Consider the following 16,933-nt stretch of genomic DNA (forward strand, 5'->3'; position numbering starts at 1 on the left):
AGATCATTTCAGACCATCTTAACAATCATTACCTCATATGAGGAAAGCATTAACATGTGAATTTGAACCCTGACCTTTGAATCTTAAATTTTCTTATTTTATGATTCTTTTAAGGTTTTTCAAGATTCTTTATAGAGGTATAAGATTCCTTGATATGATTCTCCTGTGATTTGGTTGGGAGTGGTTATTGTTTCAAAACCAGTTTTTTGTTCTTGTTTTTAACTCCTGGAAACGAGTAACTTGCTATTGAAGGAGACTGTTTATTATCCCTCTTTGGGAACCAAGAAGTTAAAATCTTAGGGAATAATACAACTACTTTAACTTGCTCATATTTACTGTCTATCCTTTGAAGCTGTACATTGACTATTTTATCATTTGCTCTTCAGATGGATCCTGTGCAAAAAGCAGTCATTAACCACACTTTTGGAGTGTCCATTCCCCCAAAGAAGAAACAAGTTATTTCTTGCAATGTCTGTCAGCTTCGCTTTAATTCAGATGTGAGTATCACCTTTTTATTATTCTCTGTAGTCTGTCAAGCTCAAAGTCTGATTGTTCTGAATACGTACATCTCTTCATATTTACATCACCTCTAACAGCCACTTGCCTTGGTGGCCCACTTAGTTCAGTGGGCCAGATTTTCCAGGGTTTCGGATTCAACATTAGAAACTTGAGTAATAGAGTAGCTAATATCAAAAACCAAGAATTCCTCCAGGTGATCAATCACACCCATAACATTTTATGCTTAATCTTGCCAATGATATTCACTTTTCAAAAATCACTATATAGAAAAATTTTTTAAAGCTGAAAATGCAGGGGTACCTGGGTGACTCAGTTGGTTAAGCTGCTGGCTTTGGCTCATGTCGTGATCTCAGGGTCCTGGGATCGAGCCCCGCATCAGGCTCTCAGCTCAGCAGGGAGCCTGCTTCCTCCTCTCTCTCTCTGCCTACTTGTGATCTCTCTCTCTGTCAAATAAATAAAATATTTTTTTAAAAAGTTGAAAATACAATGAATGCAGAGGAAAATTATTGCTATTCCCCTTTATAACAAGTGTCACATTTCATGTGTGTATGCCAAATCATATTAAATGCCTGAGGGAATAATTTATTACACAATTTATATTTTCCCCAGAACATGGAAATGCAGGGAAATTTTTTTTAAATTATTTTAAATGGCCAGCATAACCATCATGCTAAAAATAATAATAATAATAACAAGAAAAGAGTACAAATCATTTTAAATGTAGGAGTAATGTAACGTGAAATTAAAATAAATAATATTAGAATGTTTGCAATACTCAGTTACCAAGTGAAGCCAATGGCCAATACATATCTGAATCTGGAACTATATATTATGTGTTATTTCCTGAGCTACTCCACCCAGAAGCCATTTTCCAAAGAAAATGTTCCAGGATTCATGCTTTTTTGCAAATACTAAAACAATAAATACTCTTGTTTGTACATAGCAGTAAATGTTTTGCTAATTCTGTATAGGAAACATAATAAAAATTGGAAAAGAGTGTTTTTATCATGTTTAACATGATTTGTAAAAGTATATTTAATGCAATTTCCGTCAAAAATCCAATAAATTTTTTTGGCACTCAATAAAATCTCAACTCCTTTTTCAAGAATTAAAGTGTTTCCTAAAAAATTGAGAACTATATGGTATCAGTTCATTAGAAGTCTCAACATTGTCAGCTGTCCCCAGATTCATCTATAGACCTTGTGCAATCCCAGTCAAAATCCCAGAGAGCATTTTTGTGGAAAATGCCAAGCTTCTTCTTAAATTACATAGAAAAGAAAAACCCAAGACTAGATAAAGCTTTAAAAAAAAAAATCAAATTTTCCAGATTTCACTCCTTGATTTCAATAATTACCTTAAAACCTACAATAATCAAGACTGTAATATTGGTGGAAGGATAGTAGTTACGTTGATCAGTGGAACAGAAGAGTCCAGAAATAGCCCCAAAGCTGTATGATCAGTTGATCTTCAACAAAGTTGCAGTGACAATTCAGAGGAGAAAGGCTAATCTTTGTAACAAATAGTGTAATTGGATAACCACATGTAAATTTAGAACCTTAAAGGCCATTTCAGACTAAATTCCAAAATTAATTCAAATGAATTATATATTTAACCATGAACTGAAAAGTAAAAAACTTCAAGAATAAAACATAGGAGGAAATCTACATGAAATTAAATTAAGCAAAATATTTCTTAGGAAACTAAAAGTGTGAACTATAGGGGCACCTGGGTGGCTCAGTCTGTTAAGCATCTGACTCTTGATTTTGGCTCAGGTCATAATCTAGAGTTGTGGGATTGAGACCCACATTGGTCTCCAGCTCAACATGAAGTCTGCCTATCCTTTCCCCCCACCCCATCAAATAAATAAATAAGTGTATGAGCTCTAAAAATATTGATATATTAGACATCATCAAAATTAAAAACTTCTCTTTAAATGACACTGTTACACTCTTAAGAAAATTAAAAGTGCTTGCTTCTTTTTTTTTTTTTTTTTTTTAAAAAAAAAAAAAAAAAAAAAGTGCTTGCTTCGGCAGCACGTATACTAAAATTGGAACGATACAGAGAAGATTAGCATGGTGCCTGCACAAGGATGACACTCAAATTAGTGAAGCATTCCATATTTTTGATGGAACATTATTATGCTAAGTGAAATAAGTCAATCAGAGAAAGATTCTTGCTATATGATCTCACTGATACTAGAAATTTGATAAACAAGACAGAGGATCATAGGGGAAGGGAGGGAATAATGAAACAAGATGAAAGCAGAGAGGGCAGCAAACCATAAGAGACTCTCAATCTCAGGAAACAAACTGAGGGTTGCTGGAGTGGAGAGTTGGTGAGGCGATGGGGCGGCTGGGTGATGAACACTGGGGAGAGCATATGCTGTGGTGAGCGCTGTGAATTGTGTAAGAATGATGAATCATAGACCAGTATCCCCAAAACAAATAATACATTATATGTTAATTTTTAAGAATTTGCACCTCAAAAAAAAGGAAAAGTTATAGACTGAGAGAAAATAATATAAAACATGTCATTTAAATATTTAAATAAGGGGCGCCTGGGTAGCTCAGTGGGTTAAAGCCTCTGCTTTCAGCTCAGGTCATGATCCCAGGGTCCTGGGATCAAACCCTCCCCATCGGGCTCTCTGCTCAGCAGGGAGCCTGCTTCCTCCTCTCTCTCTCTCTGCCTGCCTCTCTGCCTACTTGTGATCTCTGTCTGTCAAATAAATAAAATCTTTCAAAAAATATTTAAATAATTTACAACTCAATTAATAAGAAATGGACAAATGATTTGAACAAGCACTTTACCAAAGAAGAAAAATGAACGGAAAGTTAGTATACAAAACAGTGTTCAATATCATTAGCCATTAAAGAAGTGCAGACCACAATTACATACCCCTCTACCTATTAATATGATGAAAATTAAACAAATTGATAATACCAAGTGTCAAGGATGAGGGGCAACTGAACTCTAATTTGTTGTTGGTAGAAATATAAATGGTGCAGGGACTTGGAAAATAGTTTAATAGTTATTTATAAGAAGTTTTTAGGAAGTTATAAATTTTCCATACAACCCAACAATCCAACTTTAGGGTTTTATCTAAGAGAAATGAAAACTTATGTTCATACATATGTGTCACTTATAGTAGCTTTATGCATAATTGCCTCAAACTAGAATTGAGCCAAATGTCTATCAACTGATGAATGGATCAACAAAAAAAAAAACTACAGTCATACAATAGAATACTGCTTAGCAATAAAAGAAATAATATACTGATAAAATCCTACACAATGGGAGAATCTCAAAGGCAGGACGCTAAATGAAACTAATTGAACACAATGACAATGTACTGTATGGTTGCGCTTATATAACTTTTGGCAAAAACTATTGGAAAAGAAGTCAGATCATTAGTTAACAGGGATGGAGCAAGGCGAGGTTAGGAAATCAACTACAAAAGGTGTAAGGGGTATGAGGGAGCTTTTTGAAGTGATGGAAATAAATATTCTATATCTCCATTTTTGTGGTGATTACACAACTGTTTTTGTTTTTCAAATCCCGTACAACTAAATACCTAAAAAGGAATTTTACTGTATATAAAGTATACCTTAGTAACCCTGACTTGAAAAAAAAATCAGCATTGTAGGAGCCATGAAATATTTTGTAAGTAGACTAATTAATGATAGGAACATAAATACTAACTGTATTGAGCTACAATATTACTACTTAATTTAAGGTATAATAAGTAAAGAATTTTTGTAGGGAAAGACAGAATAATAAATCCTAAAATAGATCCAAATATGTTTAATAATTTTGCATAGTCATTATCCAAATTTCTAGTCATATCACAGGTCTTCTGCTCTATATTTTGGATGAGTCCATACACTGAGAGGCCATGCAGTATAGAATCCTGGGTTAAGAGTCTTTGAGGTTACGCCAACAAATTTGACAATCTGGAAGAAATGGATGCATTCCTAGAAACATATAAACTACCACAACTGAACCAGGAAGAAATAGAAAGCCTGAACAGACCCATAACCAATAAGGAGATTGAAACAGTCATTAAAAATCTCCAAACAAACAAAAGCCCAGGGCCAGATGGCTTCCCGGGGGAATTCTACCAAACATTTAAAGAAGAACTAACTCCTATTCTCCTGAAACTGTTCCAAAAAATAGAAATGGAAGGAAAACTTCCCAACTCATTTTATGAGGCCAGCATCACCTTGATCCCAAAACCAGACAAGGATCCCATCAAAAAAGAGAGCTATAGACCAATATCCTTGATGAACACAGATGCGAAAATTCTCACCAAAATACTAGCCAATGGGATTCAACAGTACATTAAAAGGATTATTCACCACGACCAAGTGGGATTTATTCCAGGGCTGCAAGGTTGTTTCAACATCCACAAATCAGTCAATGTGATACAACACATCAATAAAAGAAAGAACAAGAACCATATGATACTCTCAATAGATGCTGAAAAAGCATTTGACAATGTACAGCATCCCTTCCTGATCAAAACTCTTCAAAGTGTAAGGATAGAGGGCACATACCTCAATATCATCAAACCATCTATGAAAAGCCCACCGCAAATATCATTCTCAATGGAGAAAAACTGAAAGCTTTTCTGCTAAGGTCAGGAACACGGCAGGGATGTCCATTATCACCACTGCTATTCAACATCGTACTAGAGGTCCTAGCCTCAGCAATCAGACAACAAAAGGAAATTAAAGGCATCCAAATCGGCAAAGAAGAAGTCAAATTATCACTCTTCGCAGATGATATGATACTATATGTGGAAAACCCAAAAGACTCCACTCCAAAACTGCTAGAACTTGTACAGGAATTCAGTAAAGTGTCAGGATATAAAATCAATGCACAGAAATCAGTTGCATTTCTCTACACCAACAACAAGACACAAGAAAGAGAAATTAAGGAGTCCATCCCATTTACAATTGCACCCCAAACCATAAGATACCTAGGAATAAACCTAACCAAAGAGGCACAGAATCTATACTCAGAAAACTATAAAGTACTCATGAAAGAAATTGAGGAAGACACAAAGAAATGGAAAAATGTTCCATGCTCCTGGATTGGAAGAATAAATATTGTGAAAATGTCTATGCTACCTAAAGCAATCTACACATTTAATGCAATTCCTATCAAAGTACCATCCATCTTTTTCAAAGAAATGGAACAAATAATTCTAAAATTTATATGGAACCAGAAAAGACCTCGAATAGCCAAAGGGATATTGAAAAAGAAAGCCAACGTTGGTGGCATCACAATTCCGGACTTCAAGCTCTATTACAAAGCTGTCATCATCAAGACAGCATGGTACTGGCACAAAAACAGACACATAGATCAATGGAACAGAATAGAGAGCCCAGAAATAGACCCTCAACTCTATGGTCAACTAATCTTCGACAAAGCAGGAAAGAATGTCCAATGGAAAAAAGACAACCTCTTCAATAAATGGTGCTGGGAAAATTGGACAGCCACATGCAGAAAAATGAAATTGGACCATTTCCTTACACCACACACAAAAATAGACTCAAAATGGATGAAGGACCTCAATGTGTGAAAGGAATCCATCATAATCCTTGAGGAGAACACAGGCAGCAACCTCTTCGACCTCACCCGCAGCAACATCTTCCTAGGAACATCGCCAAAGGCAAGGGAAGCAAGGGCAAAAATGAACTATTGGGATTTTATCAAGATCAAAAGCTTTTGCACAGCAAAGGAAACAGTTAATAAAATCAAAAGACAGCTGACAGAATGGGAGAAGGTATTTGCAAACGACATATCAGATAAAGGACTAGTGTCCAAAATCTATAAAGAACTTAGCAAACTCAACACCCAAAGAACAAATAATCCAATCAAGAAATGGGCAGAGGACATGAACAGACATTTCTGCAAAGAAGACATCCAGATGGCCAACAGACACATGAAAAAGTGCTCCATATCACTGGGCATCAGGGAAATACAAATCAAAACAACAATGAGGTATCACCTCACACCAGTCAGAATGGCTAAACTCAACAAGTCAGGAAATGACAGATGCTGGCGAGGATGTGGAGAAAGGGGAACCCTCCTACACTGTTGGTGGGAATGCAAGCTGGTGCAGCCACTCTGGAAAACAGCATGGAGGTTCCTCAAAATGTTGAAAATAGAACTGCCCTATGACCCAGCAATTGCACTATTGGGTATTTACCCTAAAGATACAAGCGTAGTGATCCAAAGGGGCACATGCACCCGAATGTTTATAGCAGCAATGTCCACAATAGCCAAACTATGGAAAGAACCTAGATGTCCATCAACAGATGAATGGATCAAGAAGATGTGGTATATATACACAATGGAATACTATGCAGCCATAAAAAGAAATGAAATCTTGCCATTTGTGACAACATGGATGGAACTAGAGCATATCATGCTTAGCGAAATAAGTCAAGCGGAGAAAGACAACTATCATATGATCTTCCTGATATGAGGAAGTGGTGATGCAACATGGGGGCTTAAGTGGGTAGAAGAAGAATCAATGAAACAAGATGGAATTGGGAGAGAGACAAACCATAAGTGACTCTTAATCTCACAAAACAAACTGAGGGTTGCTGGGGGGAGGGAGGTTGGGAGAAGGGGGTGGGATTATGGACATTGGGGAGGGTATGTGCTTTGGTGAGTGCTGTGAAGTATGTAAACCTAGTGATTCACAGACCTGTACCCCTGGGGATAAAAATATATGTTTATAAAAAATTAAAAATTAAAAAAAAAAAGTCTTTGAGGTGATTTAAATCCTAATTTTGAATTTGATAAATCACTTCACTACCATGGGCCTCAGTTTCCTCTTGTGCCACAACCTAAAATAGACTAGATAATTTTGAGAGGACCATTACAGCTCTATGATTAAAAATCATTTCCATGGCTTTTCTGTTGGAAGATAGGGTATACAGCAATTGCCCTACTAGGTATTTACCCCAGAAATACAAATGCAGTGATCCAAAGGGACACCTGCACCCCAGTGTTTCTAGCAGCAATGTCCACAATAGCCAAACTATGGAAAGGGCCCAGGCGCCCAGTGACAAATAAATAGATAAAGAAGATGTGTGTGTACATATATATATATATGTACACACACAACGGAATACTACTCAGCCATCAAAAAAATGAAATCCTGCCATTCGCAACAATGTGGATGGAACTAGAGGCTACTATGCTAAGCGAAAAAGTCTGTCAGAGAAAGATAATTATCATATGATCTCACTCATATGTGGAATTTAAGAAATAAAACAGGATCATAGGAGAAGAGAGGAAAAAATAAGACAAAATCAGAGAGGGAGACAAACCATAACAGATTCTTAATCATAGGAAACAGAGTTTCTGGAGTCAGGGGAATGGGGTAACTGGGTGATGGACATTAAGAAGGGCATTAAGAGGTAATGAGCACTGGGTGTTACATAAGACTGATAAATCACTGATCTCTACCTCAAACTAATAACATGTTAATTGAATTTAAATTAAAAAACTTATAAATAAGTAAATAAAGGACAGGGTATAAATATCTCCACCTTACAGGTGGAACAATTAAGACCCAAAAAGAATGACTGAGAGTTTTGTTTTTCATTGGTGTCATGGGTTGGGTTAATGGGGGGGGGGGGGTGCTGCCTTCTGTCTGTGCTCCAGAATTGCTCTGGGAGTAGGTTCACCTTTGACTTGAGTTTTGTTTGATGTCAATGATTTTCTTTGTATTTACTAATAGGATCATGAGAAATGTACACAGGTGAGCATGTGACCACCAGTTTCCTTGTCGCCGTTCAAAAGTTCTGTCGATAATGGAGAAAGAAATTAAATTTCTGAGTCATGCTTAGACTCTGGGCAGTAAAGCTACAAAGTCTGGGTGGCAAATTCACAAGTGTGACATATACATGTTCTCAGTGTTTAGTAATGGTGCTATAATCTGCATAACTGAGATCTGAAACTGAGCATTTTTTATTTGGGGGAGAGTTTATTATTTTATAATTACCCTATTTACATTTTAATGTAAGAATTAAGAAGATGCTCATCCTTATTTTCTTTAATAACATTTCTAAATCAGCTTGAGACTGCATTGGCTTCACTCTTCAGTGTAGAAAATATGTTTATTGAAAAATCTGGAAGGCAGATTTGCACAGTAAACAGACTGCATTCCTCAGTTCTCCATTAGCCATGTAAAATGTACCAGGACTGGCTTCATGCATTAAAATTCAATGTGACCTAGTTTAAGTGTCCCATAGCCCCCTTTGTCCAGCTTTTATCATCTCAGTAGAACTCCACTGTTGGAAAGCAAAAGGCTACGGTTTTATTTACACCATATACTGTTATGCAAATGAGCAAGCATTAATCACAAACATTTCCCAAATGAACCTTTACAAATTAACACCATTAACTTTGCCAGGGGCAGGCACTGCAGTCCAGAAATAATATGTCTTCCCAACTGAGTCCCAGACATTTGCACGAATTTGTGCAACACCCAAATACCTAGTTTCTTCTTGGCCATCTTCTTTTCCCTAACGCAGCTTAAGCTCAGCACTGAGTGAGGCTGTCCCAAGCCTGAATGCCCCTTTCTTCTCCAACAAGTGAGGGCACTCCAACTATAGTGGGGTCACAAACTGATAAGCTTAAATCTGAATCTATACCCTTTTGCTGGGAAATTCATTTCTAGAGTTAAGCCTTGCCAGGGATATAGGTCTCTATCCTCTATGCTCTTCTGAGCTTGACTTGAAAAAAGACTCTCATAATTTTTGGGCTTTCCATTTTCACATGAAAAGACCAGAAACAAGAGCTAATGTAGACTTTTAAAATATTTTTTGAGGCTAATGTTTCTCTTTTTGGCTAGGTTGAAAGTTGGCAGATCCCAGATATTTTCTGATTTGCATATTAATTTCAATTCTTTGGGTGATAATAGCAGAAGGATAAAGGAAACTGATCCTTAAAGAGATCTTACACAAAATCAGGGCAACTTGATTTAAAAATAGAGATGAGGGGTGCCTGGGTGGCTCAGTGGGTTAAGCCGCTGCCTTCGGCTCAGGTCATGATCTCAGGGTCCTGGGATCGAGTCCCGCATCGGGCTCTCTGCTCAGCAGGGAGCCTGCTTCCCTCTCTCTCTCTGCCTGCCTCTCCATCTACTTGTGATTTCTCTCTGTCAAATAAATAAATAAATAAAATCTTTAAAAATAGAGATGATCTCCTTTTATTATTATTATCTCAGAACACGGTTAATCATAAATACCCTTAATATACTACTGGGTCCTTTATGCTTCATAGGCAAATCGAAACATGAGCATAATGATCTTTTCAATCAAGTTTTATGTACTCTAATTTAGGAATTGACCCTGAAATTTTGATACTCAGCATTAATACCACAATTGATCAAGCATGAGATGCAGTGTCCCTAATTGCTGACCCCACAGGCTTTCATTAGTCATTTGGTGCAAACCCATTTGATGTTTCAAATTTAGAGTATTACCTTTGAAGAGCACCATAAACTTCGAATCACTTACAGTTCGCGTTTGTTTTGTCTTACATTGTGGTTTCTCTAGGCTTCTAATTCTGTTGGATTGTTCTTTGTCTTTGTTTCAGTTTTTGAACTTTGGTTATCCAAATAGCTCTACCTCGCATTTTTGGCCCACTGTTCTTTTTGCTGTGTTCTATTTCCTCATGCCTCAAGGCCTAAACAAATGACCTCATGCCATCTCATTGATTTCAGTCGGACTATGTACAAATGGACAGGAAATTAAGGGTTTGCTTAGAAGTTAAAATGTCAGGTTGACCAACCATTTGTGTGGACATTTGGGTGATTCTCCTATTCTTGACTGAAAAACTATCTGAAATTTCAGGACGTGCAGTCATTCGGGGATCCCCTCCTTTCTCCCAGAACCGCACTCTGCGTGTGACCAGTGCGCTGGCTAGGCCTTCCCTCAGCCTCCGCATCCTTGTCTTCTTAGCAATTTTCCTGTGAATAACGTTATTTAAGTAAGCCCTCCTAGTTCTTTTGATCTCTCTCTCTCTCTCTCTCTTTTATTTTAATCTTATGCCCACTTCCTGATTTCTTCAGCAGTTCAGAGTGCAACACAAATTCTCTGTCTTGCATAAACAGACAGTCCCCATATGCCATCTGTCCCTTCTGAGGCTTTCGCGCCGGTTCTGCTAGAAGCCCCAGAGTCCTCCATCAGCCAGCAGTGATTTCAGCCGTCATGAGATTAGGGAGAGCCACACCCAGGGCCCACATAAATGCCCTTTCTCTGTGCTCTTGGCTGACCCTCCATTGCCTTTTGCCACCAGGCCTAACTCCACCTCTCTGCCAGCTGCCGTGGGCTAGCATGTCCCTGCAGCAGCTGCCCTGCCTTCCCGGGGAAGGGCTGAGCGGCCCAGCAAACAGGAACCCGGTGGCCTCTGCATTCGATGATGTCCCTTGTAGCAAAAGCGGAAGAGGCACTCGAGCCGCAAGGGCAGCTACTCTCTTTTTCTGAAGGATCAAGCCTAGGAGTTGCCATGTTAGTCCTCCAGGGGGTGCCACATTTTGCTCTTGGCTGCCTAATGCTCGCCTTTAACTCCAGTAATTCTGTCCATGAGTTTTCATTGTTTCCCTTTGCCTGTCAAAACTTGTTTTCTTCTACTCAACAACTGCGTTCCTCCTTCCTGTGTTCTCTATCTTCTTTACCCCACCACTCTTCCAACTCTTCTCTTCCTCCCTTTCTTCCTCTTTCTCGGGCACAGAAGTACAACAAAAACACCGTTTTCCTCATGGTCCTGGGACATGCATAGCAGCTTCGTGAAGCCTTGAGTTTTATAACTGGGTTTGTTGCTTTAAATCCAGAGGTCCTTCACTTGAAAAAATTCTCTAGCAGGTAAAAACAAAACAAAACAAACACGTTGAGTATATTATTTGAAACTCTAACCAGCATGCTATATTAAACAAATCAGTTTGTCCTGTATTTCCTGAATTCTCAGACATTGCATTTTGTAGTGCATTACCCCAACTGACATCTCAAGGAAAGCTTTGAACATTCTTGTTTCAATATTTGACCTTCCCTACATCACCAAGATCCCATACATCCAACTACTATCTACCTGTATTGATTCTACAGATCAGCTGTTAACCGTGCCCTCCTCCCATGTACACAGACAACCATTGCCTGCCACCCATACGCATCTGCTCTATTTCTCTTAAAGCCTGCCAAATAGGGACGCCTGGGGGCTCAGCTGGTTAAGCACCTACCTTCAGCTCAGGTTCTGATCCCAGGGTCCTGGGATAGAGTCCCACATCCAGCTTCTTGCTCAGCATGGAGCCTGTTTCTCCCTCTGTCTGCCAGTCCCCCTGCTTATGCTCTCTTTCTCTCTCACTCTCTTTCTGACAAATAAATAAACAAAACCTTAAAAAAAAAAAAAAAAACCCTTCCAGATAGCAGCTTTCTCAGTCTATTCATTCATTGTATTTATATAATAAATACAATATGTATAATGATATCTATACTTTATTGTGTATATATCTTTATATTATGTATAATTAGATAGATAGATAGATAGATAGATAGATATGTAATTTGTTGAGTTTTTATTTTAAAGAATTGATGCTGATAAAACATGAGGGGCAGAGTTTTAAAAGTACTGGTGCCTCAGTGGCTAGGTTTTGCCTGTGTTAATAGTGTCCTCCCATTCAGAAATGAAATAAGCCATTGGAGTTGGTCTTCACTGAGAAGTTTGTTTAGGATGAAGGGTTTTGGAGAAAAACCATACATAATCTGAATTCTGCAGCCGATGAGTAAATAAAGAGATGTCAAGTGATGATAATCTTATTGCTGGGTTGGGACCCAAAAAGCTAGTTGCAGGGCTTACAACTATCTGCTATTAAGCAGTACAAATTATTAGATAAATGAATAAATTTATAAGTTTGAAAAACCGACTGATTCAAGAAAAATTCACTGAAGATAGAAGGAATCGATAGCATCAAATGGAAATCTAGAAAATGATAGCCTGCTTTTGTCAAACATTTTACATTTTTCCCATAAATGGGACTATTTATATTGATTCTTAGGTGTGGAGGGTAGCGAAGCAGATAGGAGGTAATTAAAAGCATAAATCTCGGGAGCTTAGGAAGGTAATTCTCTGCTTTGCAGACAGAACTGACAAAATGATGAACATTTTTTGCTTCAACTTGACAGAAATATAGCAAGGTTCTAGGGAAAAGGAACATGGCGAGCTCAAAGTTGTCTTCAATAACTCTGTTTAACAAAGCTCTTAACAAAGTGTGGTCAGCTTTTTTTGAAGCATATAGTAGTTACTTATTAAATTTTTTTTTAAAAAACTTGCCTCCAAAGTAGGTGGATGGTATTATAAAAATGCCACCTTCTTTCTCAGCACACCCTGTATTTGGATAATTTTAAATTCATCACTGAAGGAAAAACTTGGATAAAAAATGAAGTTTCTTGGGCGCCTGGGTGGCTCAGTGGGTTAAGCCACTGCCTTCGGCTCAGGTCATGATCTCAGGGTCCTGGGATCGAGTCCCGCATCGGGCTCTCTGCTCAACAGGGAGCCTGCTTCCCTATCTCTCTCTCTCTCTGCCTGCCTCTCCATCTACTAGTGATCTCTCTCTGTCAAATAAATAAATAAAATCTTTAAAAAAAAAAATGAAGTTTCTTTAAAAAGTGAGCATTAGGGGTGCCTGGCTGGCTTAGTCGGTTAAGTGTCCAACTCTTGATTTTTGGCTCAGGTCATGATCTCAGGGTTCTGGGATCAAGCCCCATGTTAGGAGACTTTGTTTGTATCTCCCCCTGCCCCACCTTGGGTGTGCTTTCTCTCTCTCTCTCTAAAATAAATAAGTAAAAAAAAAAATTTTTTTTAAGGTGAGTATTATGACTTAAAAAGACTCATCAGATCCTATATTTAACTAATGAGGAAATTATGCAACACAAATAATTCAATATCTTCTGACTTTTCTTAAAATACATTGATGCCTCACATGATATGCTACTTTAGGTAATCATACATTTTCAGTAATATTCAAAGTTAGGATGATCAGCCAATATGATGCTGTGAAGAATAATAGTAAGTATGAATGTTACAAGGAAAGTACCAAAAACCACACCCATGTATCAGAATACATTTTCAGCAGAAACCATTTGGTATGTGCAATTCACTGTCAATACTACAAGCTTTGGTACATTTCCATTAATAGAGGTGTGCTGAACAAGTTTTTTTTTTTTTTAAAGAACTTTATACATTTTAAAGATTTTGTTTGAGAGGGGGAGGAGAGAGAGAGGGAGAGCGTGCATGAGCGAGCAGGGGTGGGGGGTGGAGAGAAACAAACCAGACTGCGCTGAGCAGGGAACCTGACAAGGGACTTGATCCCAGGACCTGAGTTCATGACCTGAGCCGAAACCAAGAGCTGGAAGCTCAAGCAGCTCAACCCCTCAGGCTCCCCTGCTGAGCAAATATTAATAACACCTTTTAAAAACACTGTGGGACTTCTTTCTTCCTGTGTGAAATCCCTGTGTTAGTAATTCTTGTAGGCAAAAGTAAAAGAATCCTGAAGGCATTTCTGAGTCATCTTGTTGGTGATTTTTGTCATCCGAGAGTTCTCTTGCCACTTGGGGGTTGAGGAAGATTGTTGAAGACTTCTGTATTTTCCTTCTTTGCTTGGTATGGATTTTTATTTTTTAGTTAAGGCAGGTTGTGGAATCCTTAACAGTAAGGTACTGTTTCACTCAATTTTTGTGATTTGGTATTCTTCATTGGAAAACTTATCTAACATATAGTTAGTGATCAGGTAGAGTTTTGAGGCTGAACACCTATAGGTTTCCGAAATAACTAGCTGCTGGTTTAAAGTTTATATTTAGGCTTATGTAGGACATGTTGGTTTTCCCATAGCTTGTCTTATATTCTGTATGCCTGTTTGGGCAACTGGCTATAATTTTCACAACCTTAAAACAAGAAAAAAGTATCACTTGTATAAGACAAAAACAAAACAAAAAGCTGGATGCAACAAGATGTAAATCTGTCTACCCAGTGCTTTCAAGCAAGTGGCTGAGTTAATGCAATTCAAAACATCCTGCAAAGGGGATAACTTTTAGCTACTTTCATATCTCAAGCAGAAATTTGAATAAAATGTGATGACATTATCTCAAGAGGCCAGAGAACTTCAGATACGTGGGTCAGCATAAAGATCATTTGGGGGGGGGATCTGAATTTTATAATACATGGCTCAGATTGAGGGTGGGAGAAAATAGCATATGAGGAAGCATTGCTTTAACCAATTGCTAAAATTTTCAAGGTAAGAATCTTTGTTGGAAAAAAAAAATGTTGCTGGTTAATGTGACTTCTTCAAGGAGACTAAAGAAGCAGTGAACTTTGCCTGAGACAGAGAGTGTCAAAATAGTTCCTGCCCAGAAAGGAGGATTCAAGAAACAGAAGACAGTTTCTCCATCCTCATAGACCCAATTATCTTGCTATGGAAACAAAACGAATGCACTTAGAAACACCGCTAAACTGTATAATGTTAACTGTAGAGTAGTGTAAATCTAGAAGAGGAGTCAGCACAGGGGCTGGAATAATCAGAAAGCTAGCATGGATGGATGCTTGTTTCTCTGCCGACTCTGTAGTAGATACTCTCCACATACATTATCTCATTATTATTTGCACAGGGGTTCGTGGACGAGATGAAACTATGAAAAGCTTGAGAGAGAGGCGCCTGGGTGGCTCAGTTGGTTAAGCATCTTCCTTTGGGTCAAGTCATGACCTCAGGGTCTTGGGATCCAACCCCACATCAAGCCCCCCGTGTTGGGCTCTGTGCTCAGTGTCTGCTTCTCCCTCTGCTTCTGCCCCTCCCCCGGCTTTTGCGCTCGCTTGCTCACTCATGCTCTCTCTCTCTCTCTCAGATAAATAAATAAAATCTTTAAAAAAAAAAAAAAAGCTTGAGAAATGGTCAGGATGAGGGAAGAGAATTGAAGAATTATAAAATACTAGAACTAAAACAGATGGGGCTTCTAAGGAGGCAATCTATGTATAGGCCACAGGGGGTCCATGAACCCTCCAAAATTATGCAAAATGTTGCCTATCTGCATACCTGAAACCAGGATTATTTAACATGATGATTAAAGTGATTGAATCTTCCATTCTTGTTGAGTGAATGTTCCACAGCTTCCTTTGGCAATATGTTCCAGGATTTAATGATTTTTAGTGGCTAGCATTTCATCTAACCTAAATCTTGAAAGAAAGAATAGGAAGGGAAGAAAGAAGAGAGAAAGGAAAAGGAATAGAAAGAAAAGGGAACGGGAAGGGGAGGGGAGGACACGGGAGGGAAGGGGAGGAAAAGAAACACGAAAAGAAAAGGAAAGGAAAAGGAAGGGGGGGAGGGGAGGAAAGGGAAGGCAAAGGAAGGGAAAAGAAACAAGACCTTGGTTTTTTTTTTTCTCTCTCTCTTCAGTTCTGTCTTCCAGGGCACATGGAGAGAAAATGTTGTATTCACTAATTCTGATGAACAAGAACTCCCAGGAATAAGCCACTCTATTCAGATTATGACTTTTGGGAGCAGAGAATATTATTTGACTCTTACTAAGTGTATTTTAACACTTAAAAATAAAACCATATTACTTTACGTAACACTTCTGACACCAGAAGCAGATAATTTTAACGTCGCCTCTATAGAACAGTCCCTTTCAGAAAAAAAATTTTTTTAATTTTTTTTTTAAAGATTTTTATTTACTTATTTGACAGACAGAGATCACAAGTAGGCAGAGGCAGGCAGAGAGAGAGAGGAGGAAGCAGCTTCCCTGTCGAGCAGAGAGCTCTATGCAGGGCTCAATCCCAGGACCCTGAGATCATGACCCGAGACGAAGGCAGAGGCTCTAACCCACTGAGCACTCAGGCGCCCTCAGAAAAAAATATTTATGTACATGACTAGTAATAAAAGCCAAGGGCTCCGGGGTGGCTCAGTGGGTGAAGTGTCAGCTCAGTCATGATACCAAGGTCCTGGGATGGAGCCCAGCATCATTGGGCTCCCTGCTCTGTTGGGGAGTCTGCTTCTCCCTCCTCCTCTGCCCCTCCCCCTGCTCATGTTCTTTCTCTCTCTCTCTCTCACTCTCTTTCTCTTTCCCTCATATATAAAACATGTAGAAATAATAATAATAAGATTTAAGAAATAAATAAAAGCCAGAAAAAAACTCAGAGACTTTTTAAAGTTTTAATATACTACTAGACCACTTAATATTATAGTATAAAAAGGGAAAAAAATTAAGGATTGATTCTTCTTACTTGTATTAATATATTTTTAAATGAGAAAAAACTTAAACCAACATATTATTCTGTCACAATAATGAATAATATTATAGTAATAAATAAATGAATTATAATAAAATCAAAATTACACAAAAGATATAAC

At 38.2% G+C, this 16,933-nt stretch overlaps 1 protein-coding gene and 1 non-coding gene across 21 annotated transcripts in view; both read left to right on the forward strand.

The window, feature by feature from the left end:
• The window catches only part of ZNF385B (zinc finger protein 385B), a 408,372-nt gene that overhangs the window by 346,557 nt on the left and 44,882 nt on the right, over nucleotides 1-16,933 (forward strand). For all 20 annotated transcript variants that reach the window (XM_059166875.1, XM_059166877.1, XM_059166878.1 and 17 more), the window contains one exon: nucleotides 387-497. In XM_059166875.1, coding sequence (XP_059022858.1) covers nucleotides 387-497 — 111 coding nt within the window. The remainder of the gene's footprint in view (nucleotides 1-386; nucleotides 498-16,933) is intronic.
• On the forward strand, nucleotides 2,537-2,643 carry LOC131828294 (U6 spliceosomal RNA). The gene has a single exon (XR_009352320.1). It is a non-coding gene; the product is annotated as a U6 spliceosomal RNA (small nuclear RNA).

Source organism: Mustela lutreola, chromosome 3, assembly GCF_030435805.1.
Source record: "Mustela lutreola isolate mMusLut2 chromosome 3, mMusLut2.pri, whole genome shotgun sequence".
Lineage (NCBI taxonomy): Eukaryota > Metazoa > Chordata > Mammalia > Carnivora > Mustelidae > Mustela > Mustela lutreola.